Source organism: Wolffia australiana, chromosome 13, assembly GCF_029677425.1.
Source record: "Wolffia australiana isolate 7733 chromosome 13, ASM2967742v1".
Taxonomy (NCBI): Eukaryota; Viridiplantae; Streptophyta; class Magnoliopsida; order Alismatales; family Araceae; genus Wolffia; species Wolffia australiana.
In genome coordinates this window covers 1810701-1823535 of record NC_135847.1, presented here as the reverse complement: position 1 = coordinate 1823535, position 12835 = coordinate 1810701, and the positions used below count along the sequence as shown (strand labels likewise).

The following is a 12835-nucleotide window of genomic DNA, read 5'->3' as shown; positions in this document are numbered from 1 at the left end:
TTAATCATCATCTAAAATACACCTATAACTCCTGGCTCTCTTTAGGGGAAAAAAAGAATCCTCATTCCCCACTTGCCGGGGTAAAACATATATTAAACATGAACATGTCATTTTTTACAATGAATCGCATCAACCTCCGAGCGATTAAAATAAGAGGCTATCGCTATGCGCCATGCAGGAAATTTCCTTACATTTAGTTTTTTAGAAGAGACCATCATTAATATAAACCATATTATTGTGAAATTGACAAATCAAACATCAATTTCTTGCATAAGATATTTGAATGAAGCATGGCTTCAAACGTTGCATAAGGTGCACTTAAAGCACTCGTAAATTAATTGAATATTTTTTTGGTGAACATAAGGTGAAATAATACCTTTATTATCACTTTATCATATTATTAATGTACATATCAAAATAGTTATGCATCTGTATCTCATCACCTATTTCGGCTTCCATAGTGAACATACCTTTGAGCTCTTAAGCAAAATAAATATCTCTATGTTATGTGATTCCTTCACTCATCTATTTCTCTCTTTTATATCTATTTCTCTCTCTTTTATCGACCCTTCTATGTTCCTCTCTTGAAAATAATTTTCTCTATCCTTCACAGATCTTGGTTTCTTCCCTCTTGCTCTCTCTCTCTCTCTCCCCCCCTCTTGTTTTACACAAATAAAAACTTAGAAACTTGTGAAAATACCTGCTCTCTCTCTCTCTATGTAGATTCTTCTGTGTTCCTCCCATGAAAATTATTTCTGTATCTTTGGTAGACCTTGGTTACTCTCCTATTTCTCTCTTTCACACTCTAATCAAATGAAGACTTAGAAACTATTCAAATTTCTTCCACCCTTTTTCTCTCTCCATGTATATTCTTCTCTGTTCCTCTATTGAAAATTGTTTCTCTCTCTTAGATAGATCTTGGTTACTCTCCTATTGCACTCTCTCTCTCACTCCTATCGAATGAAGACATAGAAACTCTTCAAATTTCATCCACCCTTTTTCTCTCTCCATGTATATTCTTCTCTGTTCCTCTATTGGAAATTATTTCTTCTCTCCTAGACAGATCTTGATTACTTCTCTATTGCACTCTCACTCACACTAAAGAAATAAAAACTTAGAAACTCTTAAATAATTATTTTATCTCTGATGATTCTTCTATGTTCCTCTCTTATGTTCGTCTCATGAAACGTATTCTCTCTATCATTGATAGATCTTGGTTACTTCCCTATTGCCCTCTTTCACTCTAAACAAATGAGAAAATTAGAAATTCTTGAAAATTCCTTCTTTCTCTTTCTCTCTCTGAAAATTCTTCTATGCTCCTCTCTTGAAAATTAGTTTCTCTCTCCTTCATAGATATTGGTTACTCCCCATTGTCTAAACAAATGAGAATCTTAGAAACTCTGGAGATTTCTCTCTCTCTCTGTAAATTCTTCTATGCTCCTCTCTTGGAAATGAGTTTCTCTCTCCTTCATAGATCTTGGTTTCTTCCCTAGTGTCCTCTCTCTCACTCTAAACAAATAAGAAACTTAGAAACTCTGGAGATTTCTCTTTCTCTCTCTATAAATTCTTCTACGCCCCTATCTTAAAAACCAGTTTCTCTCTCCTTTTCTTAGTTGCTCTCCTCTTTCAGTCTCTCCGTCTCTCAAGCCATCTAAAGTCTAGACTATCGTTCCGGATTGTCTGGGAAGTGGACGATGGACGGGACGGGATGAAGTTCATTGCGTCTGACGTCTGGAAGCAGTGCAGGGACGCAGACGGGATGGTTTTTTGTCCTAGTGGATGAAAACCGTCCCATCCGGAGGTCTGGGGACAAATTTCCGTCCCGATTTTTGTCCAACCTCGCGGACAGCACGATTTATTCGTCCTGGGACGAAAAAACCGTCCCGTTTATGTCCCTGCTCTATATTCTAGACAAATGAAAAACTAGAAAGAGAAAGATTTCTTAAAAATGGAAAAGAGACTGACTGAAAGCCTGAAAATTAGTTTCTCTACCCTTCATAGATCTTGGTTGGTCCTCTCTTGCACTCTCTCAAACAAACTAAAAACTAGAAAGAGAGAGATTTCCTAAAAATGGAAAAGAGACATAGTCCATAAGTCTGAAAAGTACTTAAAAGAAAACCCAAAGCCTGGGAGTATAAAAAGGCAAATTCTCCCTCTTTTTTTTGTCTAAGGAAAGAGACGAGCTTGAGCAGCGGCAATGGCGGAGGCCAACGGCGGCCCTTGGTGGCTGGCCGCGGCGGCGTCGGCGCAGCTCGCCGTGGGAATCGCCTCTTACCGCCGTGGGCGAGGCGGCGATCCGGCATTGATGCCCTTCAAAGCTTTCCTCGTCGCTTCTCTCTTCGTCGGCGCCGGCGCCACCGCCGCCGTCGTCTTCCTCCGCGCCGCCGGCGTCCGCCGCGTAGAAGACGCGCACGCGGCCGGAAAGAGCTTGAGAAAGTGGATCGGCGCTCCGGACAAGGACCGTTCTCCGACCGCGGCTGTTGATTGAGAACTCGGTTTGAAACGATTTTACCTGCCCTTTTCTTGTTTTCTGATGATTCTTATGGGTTTTTGCTTCAATGGTGGTGTTTCGATTGATCGGTGGGTTCTACTGATCAGGTGATGGGTAACCGGGATGAAATTGATCGGATTCTAGGAAGAAAAAGAAAGATCTCTGTTTGTTATTTATCATCTCGCGTTCTTTTTTTTTGTATTGTTCATCTGTGTACCTTTCTTTGATCCGGTGAAGGGGAAACAGAAGAAATAGATTGGAATTTGGTTTCAAAAAAACTGTCTTGTTGTTATCATGACGCATTATCTGTATTTTGTTTCTTTTTCGGTCGTGTGAAGGAGAAAACAAGAAATGGATTGGGTACTAGAAAGGAAAAAGAGGGATCTCTTTCAGTTATATAGCATTATGCGTTAGTTTTATGCATTTTACATCTTGCTATCTCTCTTACATCTGTCCTTTGCTTCTCTATCTCTCCGATGATAGTAATTAAACAGAAAAATTGATAACATTTTGATAAAAAAGTCATTATTATTTGTCATGTCTGCATAGTTGTTTATGTATCTTGTATCTCACATTCTATATTCCATCAGTATTTTGCTTCTATATATGTCCCGTGAAGGGGAAAAATGAGACATTAATGGGAGTCTCTTCTGAAAGAAAGATTTTTTTGTGTTATTTATTGTCATATATTTCTTTTATTTTGCCTCTGGTGGAGGAAAAGGACAGGTAAATGAGATTTTATTATGAAGAAAAATAATCTCTTATCGTTATTTATCATTATGCTTTTGTTATTTGTGTATTTTACATCTCAGTATGACTCTCTCATCTGCATTTTGATTCTGTATCTCTCCGGTGAATGAAAAAGCAATCGATGGGATTCTAAAAAGAACAAATAATTTCTCAATGCTACTTATGATTATGTATTCTTAGTTATGAATCTGTTACGAACCTCCCAAAGACTTTCAAGAAACGTCCTAGAAAGGAAAGGCGGGCGCCCGTTTACTCCTAGGAAGTTGGAAATTGGGTGGGAAAAGGGGAAGTATCTCTGTTCCCAGAAAACTTTGAATCCCTTCCGTGCTTGTTGGGTTGAATAAATTCAGACTTACACTTTTGTCACTTTGGAAGAGAAGAGATCATCTACTCCATCAAGTTTCAGTTCTTCTGGCCTACCTAAAGGTTAGACGTGACTAAAAGTGTATTTCAGTGCTGTCTGTGCATCTTCCCGAGCAGGTGAAGCAGAACACTTGCCTCTTCATGGCCCTCCCAGTTCTCCACACCCCTTGAGAAGATGTGACAGTTGATGTCATTCTAGGTCTAATAAAGACTCTAAAATGACATGATTCCATTATGTTCATTGTCAATAGATTCTCTTAAATGTCCCATATTTATTCCCTATTCCAAAAACCCAACATCTCAAAGGTCACTCACTATTCTATATTTTGATGGATTTGTTTGCCTTCCTAGGCTTCCCAAGGCAACCATTTCTAATAGGGATGACAAATTTACTTCTTAATTTACAAAAACCTTTGGCATCTTCTAGGAACAAAATTGGAAATTTCCACCACCTTTCATCGAAAAATAAATTCTCAAGCTGACATTCATCAATGCTTAATGGATAGTGATGAGTCCTAAAAGCAGGCTGTGAATGCTCAATGTTGTTTTTAAATATTTGAAGGTGAATTAGTGATAGTGAGAGTATGGTCAGAGAGACTCTCTCTCAGAGATGCCGACTAATAAGCCTAAAAATGCGTGTAAATATGTCGTTGATTTGACGTTTAGACTTATACAATAAAATTTATAAATACCCTTAATCACTAGATACAGAATATAGAGCAAGCAAGGGGTCGAACCACAGGGAGGCAGCAAGCAAGAATTTTAATTCAATTTTTAATGAATAAATTCAAGGATAAATTAAATTTGTAATTAATAAACCTTAATTATCTTTAATAATGTTTTTAATTAATCAAAATCAAGTGAAATTTTAATTTTGATTTTAAATATTTCGGTCAAAAAGCTCAAGATAAAATGATTTCAATTATAAGATCAGATTAATTCGGATTACTAATTTCCCAATTATTATAAAATTTTAAGACAATTTTTATGAATTAAAATTGGGAATTTAATAATCAAGAAAGGGATTTTGAAATTGGAGTTCAAGATGGATGAATTTATGGATGAAATTTTATATGCAGAGTTTTATATATTGAATTAAATTTCCAAACAATAAAATTTGAAATCCAGAGGGAGAAACTAGACGAAGTAACCTAGAGAGAGAAAGTGAAGAATTTGGGGAAAATGTGAAATCCGACCCTAGATTAAAAATATAAAAATGCAGAATTGTTCCAAATCTATTTAAAACTAAAGATTAATAATCAGATCTCGAATTAGACTCAAAATGCAATGCTAATTTCATTCAAAACAACTTCTAGGACATGTACATTTGGCCCATGCTAAGGCGTTTTAGAATCTCTCAAGAAGAAGTCTAAAATATAAATCAGAAACTTACAAATTTGAGTGCAGAATCAAGAACTGTCGACTTCCAAAGCAACTCCTGTGTCCTTCCTGGCCAAATCCTTGGGGAGAGCTTCAAAAAGTCAATTTTTCCCTTTTCCAGACCTCTATTTAAAGTTTTTTACCATAGGGAATGTAGAGGGGAAAAAGACAAACATGCCCTCAAAATTTCATCCCAATCGGACGTCTAGATCTCAAGATATCAAGGTTTTACTAGCGCTTAATCTCAACCGTTGGATCTTTTATCTCTCTTCAAAATATCTCAAAAATCGACATTTTCTGATTGGTCGGCATTATTTTTCTCATTTTCTGCCTTCTCGGATCGCGTTCTGACACGTGGTTGTCCGCGTCTGCCGCCCGCAATCATTGGAGAATGATTCGTCTCTTTGAACGGCTATAAAGAAGCCACGTCACTCGTTAGCGCCAACCTTTAGCCAAGTATTTAAAGCCCTGTAAAAAATATTTCTTCAATGAAATGATGTTAAATACCATGTAAAAATGATAAAAATTAGAAATAATAATAAAATCAACGTGTAAGTTATTAATCTTCATTTTTATATGATAACATCAAATATGATCATTAAAGCACATAAAGATAATATAAAATTCATCAATTAATCTTGTTAATTTGCAAGTTATCACCGACATGCTACATTCCTGTCGTGCTAGGCATTTTCCAATGTCAAGTGAGTAGGGGAGAATGCCTATGTTGTTGGTTTACCCTCAAATTTGGGAATATGCTCCACATTCAATGTGTATGATCTGCTTTGCTTCAAAGCGTCAATTCATTTACCTTATGATTCTCCAAATATTATGTCCTCCCCTATGAGAGATTGTGCAACATCCAGCCCTTCTTTGTCATTCCCCGACTGGTAAGAGCAGGCCAATAGTATATTAGGTGATGATACCCTAATGATGGATGTTGCAACGTTTGAATCTCACTTGACAGAGTGTAATTATTTGGAGCTTCTGGGAATTTTTGGGGACCGCATCTCATCCATGTTGCTAGTGAACCAACAAAGAATAATTACCCCACCACTTATTTAATGGGATGCAGACCTCCCATTTGCTAAGACGGGGAAGCATTGAAATCCTGATGACTGACACATAATTACTTTAACTATCCTTAATCAAATAATTTTTTTGATCTAAACCTGCTAAGGTATGTCTAGTGTTGAGTGAAGTCATCTCCATAAGGACTGGTCTTTAGAGTTGGATCTAATTCTCGAGTTAGGACTAATGAGAATAAGATGATAATAGGGATTATCAGATGAATTAGTCATATAAAAAAGATAAGGAATAATGTAATAAGAAATAAGATAATGAAAATTTGGAGGGTAGGTAGAAATTAGAAATAGGTAGAAATTGAGATGATATAATGACGGACAAGAATAAAAAGAGTAAGGAATAAAGAGATAAAAGTAAAAGTAATATGTATATAAGGTAATATATTTTTATGTTATGATTATTTTTCATAGAGATGAGAGTTTGTGAATATGTAGGATGATGGAATCTATTTTTATTATTATAATAAAGACATAGATTAAGGTAATTAATGGAAAGGTCTTTTGATATTAGTCAAGATGTAAAAGAAATCAGCCAGAGAGAGGAAGTGATAAAGATTAATAGATTATATAAATTATTTTCATGTAGAGATAAAGGTTATATGTACAATATGAGAGCTAGGTATTGTAATTGAAGGAAGCTTAAGTTTTAGGGAGAGTGAATAGGTGTGCTTTATTTTTAATAAAATATAAGAGGAAGAATGAAGAGGAGAATGAATATATGAATTAAGGCATTTATAGATTGATATATTAATTAAACATTTATATATTGAGGATAACATGCATGTTTAGCGCTTTAATATGATAATATTTACATGTATATTTGTATTAAATCACTCATATTTGCATGTTATCAGGCTTAAAATGATTATCTATTTTTAGAATGAATTTCTGAATTTTCTGCATTTTTTGGGATTTTGAACGATAGATTCTAAAAGAATATAATTTTTGAGACAGAATAAGATTTTTCTTGATTTTTTTGACATTAAATTTGGAAAGATATGATTTTTATAAGTCGGAATATATATTTATCCTTATTTTTTTGGCTTTAATTTTATCTAATATGAATTTTAAAAATATTTTAGCCTTTATTTTATTTCACGACGCCACTTATCATCGTTCGATTAGTCAAACGACAAGGAATCACAGTGATCACTGATGATTGGCGACATACAACCATTAACTTAGTTAATGATTGGCGCCAGCCCATCATTCAGCCATGCAATCATTGCTTTGAGATTCACGAAGCGATGATTGCATTTAATTATGACGCCTCGAATCTTGAATTTTCTAGCAAAGAGCGACGTGGGCGAATAAAAAAGAAGGCATTTTTTGCAATAAATGTGCACGTGCGCCGAGGGAGAAAAAGCCAAAAAATACTCTTCACTTTATTGTTTTCTTCTTTATCTTGGTATAGCGGGGGTTGACGAGGCCACGCCACGCGAGGCCACGTGCACGCGTGACCCGCGTGAATTGACGTGGCGCACGCTGACGTGTCACCATGTCAGTTGCGAGAGGAATCTTTATTTCTTTTCTTTTTCTTTTGTCTTTTCTTCCCTTTTGTCTTTTTGTCTTCTTTTCAGGTATACGTGGTGCAGAATATGAAGAACGCTTGCACGGAATATGAGGAGTGTGGAACATAGAGCGCTTTGACTTCTCAATGGGCACAGAAAACCATGATGGAGTGGAGGAGAGAGAAGGAAATCAAGGGCTAGGATTGGCTAAACTTCAAATAACCATAACTTTTGATCTACAACTCCGATTGAGATAAAATTTTCAGTGTTGCTTATCTTCCTTCCTCTTTCCATCCATACCCTCTGATCTATAAATAGAGGCCTGGGTCATTGTGAAATTCACCTTGAACTTGCTTCCAACTTGTGTAGGCTGAATGAAAGATAGTGAGTTTTGAGATCCATCAAGTGTGTCCTTGGTGTCCTGAGTGTGTGGGGATAAGCATTGGAGAAGAGGGGGAGGGGAAGCTTACTGGGACTCATAAATTTCTGTGATCCTGGCGAAACATAAGGATCTAAGGTAAGTATCTTCGTCTTACGTTGTTTCTTTCCCAACATCATAATTTGGTTAATTAGTATTTTTTATCATATCTTCGCTTACATTTTACTCATTTCTACTCTCTTATCTTGTCTCCATATCCTCTCCATTGTACCACTCCACATACGACCACTATCCTTGTTCATACCATCATCCATCATCGTGTCTGTCACATTCACTTACTCTTTTCTTTAAGTTAAATTAACATATAACTTACGCTCCTTTACTCAATATCAGTAGCTCATATCCTCATCTCTCGTCTTCATCTATCCTCTCATTAATCATCACTATCATAAGAAATTAATTCCTTAATCATCGTTCCCTGTGGAGATGATCTGTACTCATCACTAACTAAGTATTCTTAAGTATGGTTAAATATATTTTTATTGAATAATCTCAATTACCAACGATGAATTAAACCCCTAAAATTGAGAGTATCAATTGATAAGGTTTACATCGATTATATATTAACTGAGTTCAAGGTCTAGATTGATAGGGAGAAATTTTATTTTAATTTCTAAAATGATATAAGAGATTTGATAGAGACAGAGAGAGAAATGGAAGATCCTAGATACTAGTTAGTGGGTTAAAAGGACAGGCTATCTCAATAGAAAAAGATGTAGTTTAGTCTATATTTATAAGAAGTAATTTATGGTATTTTTAATCTAAAAATGAATGGAAAATGAGTATAAATTGAAGGAAATTTGATTTAATGAAATATGTGTAATACGAACTGATGAATGTCTAATTCCCAACCAGATTTATTCCATATCTTCCCTAATTTTGGATGAGCGATGTTGGAACTCACTGCCCCCCCACTTCCATAATTTCCTTGCTTGTCCTCCTCTATAATGCACACATCAACATCTTCTTGAAGTTCATCCATGATTATCCTGAAGTTATTAAGTTCCTATAATGTTGTTATGGCTTTAGGATGTGTCAAGCTGTCATTGAAAGAGTCTTATTGATGGAAATATATGTGGCCGGCAAGCCAATCACACATTCCACATCTCGTTCCATATTCATTAATAGAACATATTCATTATAGTGCACGTGTGATGCGTATAATGAAGTCCACGAATACATGATCGGACTTGGTGAATTATGATGAGATCGTAATACGGAGATCACTAGTCTTTAAGCAGGTGTTCTAAACATTCCTATTGAAAGGATACGCGAGAAGGACATCGAAGTATCCGGATAGAATAGCACTATCTAGCCTCACTCATATGATGAGTATGGCCGGTCCCGTAGCCATTAGTGTGGAGACACTAAGGATAGATAGTGGGTGCTCTTTAGTGGAAAGAGTTCACTGAATTGATCCGTACGAATCCCTGAATGGTATTATACCAAACTGTCAATCAGGTTGATTCACGTCACGGTTGTGTAAGTGGTCCTTAGACCTGAGACACCAAAGACGTCTTGTGGACAGACGGTTGTACTTTGGCTATGGCCAACGAGTCTCTAATCATGGGATTCTAAACGGTCTTAGTTCGGGTGCATCAAGAAGTACACGAAGGCGATTGAGTGGTCAAGATGGGATCGTCCACCCTCGGTATAAGAGGTGACAGCTCAAGGAAGACGATGCAACGAAGTCCTTGGCCAAGGCAGTGAAATATCGGAGAAGAGTTCTCCGATGATTTCTGAATGTATCAGTACTAACTCGGATGACCGATTAGGGTTTGACAGTTGACCATACCCTAAGTCGTCCAAGGAGCATCAAGTGGATGAGGGATTATACATACACGGTAACCGATGATGAACAGGTTCCATGAGTGAGTCGATACACACTCCTTTGTATCTTCTAGGACACGAGGTGTAGCTTGGCACCCCACGTGTTGGAGTCTCGACCTATCGATTGGGTTAAATCGATCCGACATTAGTTAATCTAAATGATGATACAGTTAATTAATTTGGAAGGCCAATAAAGGTTATTAGGCCGCTGGAGTCGTTAACTAGACTGATACATGGGCCTAGAGGGTCACACACAAATGGTCTTTTGGACGTTGGAAGATATACTTAAGTTTTAGGGGTTTTTATGAAAAATACCCACTTAGTATAAATAGGGGAAGGCCCTGAACGAAATTCACCTAGGCCAGAATTGTTCAGGGGACTTTCCCCTTCTTCTCCACTCTCCCCAGACCCCCTCTCCATCCCTGATGTGATCAGGACGACATAACGACGCCGACGGAGAAAGAACGGGGCTCGTCAACGAGAAGGAGGAGATCCAACGCGCCGAGGACCGCGTGGATACATCTAGAGGCTGCACACTTGAGCAGCTCGACTCGTCTCGCTCTGGGATCGAAGAAATCACGAATGAGATTCGTGCAAGGTACATTGTTTTAATGATTTTTGTCGATGCCGTTCGATTTGCAAAAGTCTTCCACTGCGCATCGTTTTAGATTTATTCATCCAAGTCAAGGTCCCTAGAACCCAACAGTTATCTTATGCCTCTTTTTTTGCAATGAAGATAGTGAAATCAAAGAAAAAGGAGGCCATTAATGGGTCTAGAAAAGCCTCTTGAGCATGGATCATGTGGACCCTGCCATGTGGCTCACCCAAGACGCAAAATATTCAAAATAAGACCTTCCATCTGAGGGATATTATGTGGCCGTCATGCCAAATCACATCACCATGTTTATTTAAGTTCATTGAATTAAATATTACGTTCAATATTATTCTAGTGTGATGCTTATAATGAAGTCTATGAATATGTGCAATGACATTGTGAATTATGATGACATCATAATATAGAGATCACTAGTCTTTAAACATGTATTCTGGATACTCCTATTCGATGGATAGTCAAATGTACATCAAATTATCCAAATAGAATATCATAAACTAATCCTTCTTAGTGATGCAGGATGACTAGGGGAGACAGGATGCAGGATGACGATGGGAGCTGGGTACTAGGACAACTAGGGGAGGGCTAGGATAAAACAGACCACAAATCACATGATCGAGTCCGAGAATTTAAATCTGATGAAAATAATGGTGGTGCAACCCCTTTCCTCATCAAGGGAGGGAGTACTATCTTCAACCACCATGGTGAAAACAAAGCAACACGTTTAATAAATCCGAACGGCGATCGCTAGAAGATTCAAAGGCCTATTCAACTAGTCACTTGAAGATTCAAAATCCAAATCTAATCAGACGGCGATGTATAAACACTTGAAGAATACTTGATGAAGAACACGATCACCAAAGAGTGCAGAGAGTACCTTGGCACTAGAGTAGTGCATCGTGGCGATACAAGAGATTCTTGATGGGTTGTCGGCGCTGGTGATTGATGTGCGCTTCGACAGGGTGTCGTGGATCCAACTGTGCGGTCAGTTGGTGGGGGGTCAAGGTCGCCCTCTTGCGGGGTTTGGGGCAGTGCCCCAAAACCTAAACGGTATGCACGACGACAAGTGGCTGCGAGGGCGGTCGGGGGCGCGGCGGGCACAGGCGGCCGGGGCACGGCGGGCGCAGGTGGTGGGGGCGTAGGGAGGCCGCCAAGGGCGCGGGCGACCGAGGGCAAGTCGAGCGTAGGCGGTCTAGGGCGCGGGCGACTGGGGCACAAGGCGGCGGCCAAGGGTGCGGGCGGCCGAGGGCACGGAGCACGGGCGGCCGGGTGTAGGGTGGCATGGGTAGTGGTGACCTGCGTGGGTTGCGGCAGCGACAAGCGGCGTCGACGGTGACGGATCAGAACCGAGGAGAATATGGGCAAATTCTTCACGAGGAAGGAAAACTTCAATTCTTGAAAAATGATTCACCAAGTGTTTCTTGCAACTTGGCCTACATATAGGCCTTGGAGGAAAGAGAAAATAAGAAATAAAATAACCGTCAAAGGCGAGGCGGCATGTCGACTTATCACGTTACGGGTGGTTCTGCAGTTGTCGTTGGTGACGTGTCATGACGTGGGATGTCTCATGTGTTAGTGGAGGTGCATCTGTCGGCGGTGTGTTGATGTGATCACCATCATGGTGGTTGACGTTGATGACGAGTCAGGATGCTGGACATCTCGGATGAAGTGGTGGCATGTCCGAAGATGGTGTGTTGACGTCGTCGCCACCACTTATACTATGTTTATATCTGATCCTGTGGCTATTAGTGTGGCGACACGAAGGACAGATAGTGAGTGCTCTTTGGAGAAAAAGTTCACTGAATTGATCCGTATGAATCCCTAAATGGTATTGTACCTAAATGTCAATCAGGTTGATTCACGTCATGGTTGCATAAGGGATCCACTAACCTAAGACACCAAGGACATCTCGTGAATGGATGACTACATTTTGATTAGGACTTACAAACTTTAATCTTGGGATTCAAACCATTCATAGCTTAGATGTAGTAAGAAGCTCACGAAGATGATTGAGTGGTCAAGGCGGGATCATCCACCCTCATTATAGGGAGATCCATCGGTCATCATTTCACGGAGAAGATATATGGACCTAATGTTTCTTTTAAAATTGACATGGGTTTTCAAAATTCTTTACCTACCTTTATTGGATTACCTTCAGAAGATGGTTTATCATACCTTGATGAATTTTCTGAAAAATGTTCCATCTATTGACTTCCTGGAATCTCCCTAGAAGTTTTGATGATGAAATATTTTTCCCTAACCCTCAAATATAGAGCTAAGGAATGGTTTAGGAACTTGGGGATCACTTTCAAATCATGGGAAGAAATCGAAAACTGCCCATTGAATAAGTTCTACTCTCTTGGAAAAACTAAT

At 38.6% G+C, this 12835-nt stretch overlaps 1 protein-coding gene across 1 annotated transcript; it reads left to right on the top strand.

Annotated features, from left to right (window-relative positions):
- The first annotated feature begins 2153 nt into the window (after positions 1–2153).
- LOC144711410 (StAR lipid transfer-like protein) lies at positions 2154–2783 on the top strand. The gene is made up of 2 exons (XM_078585398.1): positions 2154–2495; positions 2599–2783. The coding sequence occupies exon 1, from the start codon at positions 2198–2200 to the stop codon at positions 2486–2488; it is 291 nt and encodes a 96-aa protein (XP_078441524.1). The 5' UTR covers positions 2154–2197; the 3' UTR covers positions 2489–2495; positions 2599–2783.
- Positions 2784–12835: the final 10052 nt, after the last annotated feature.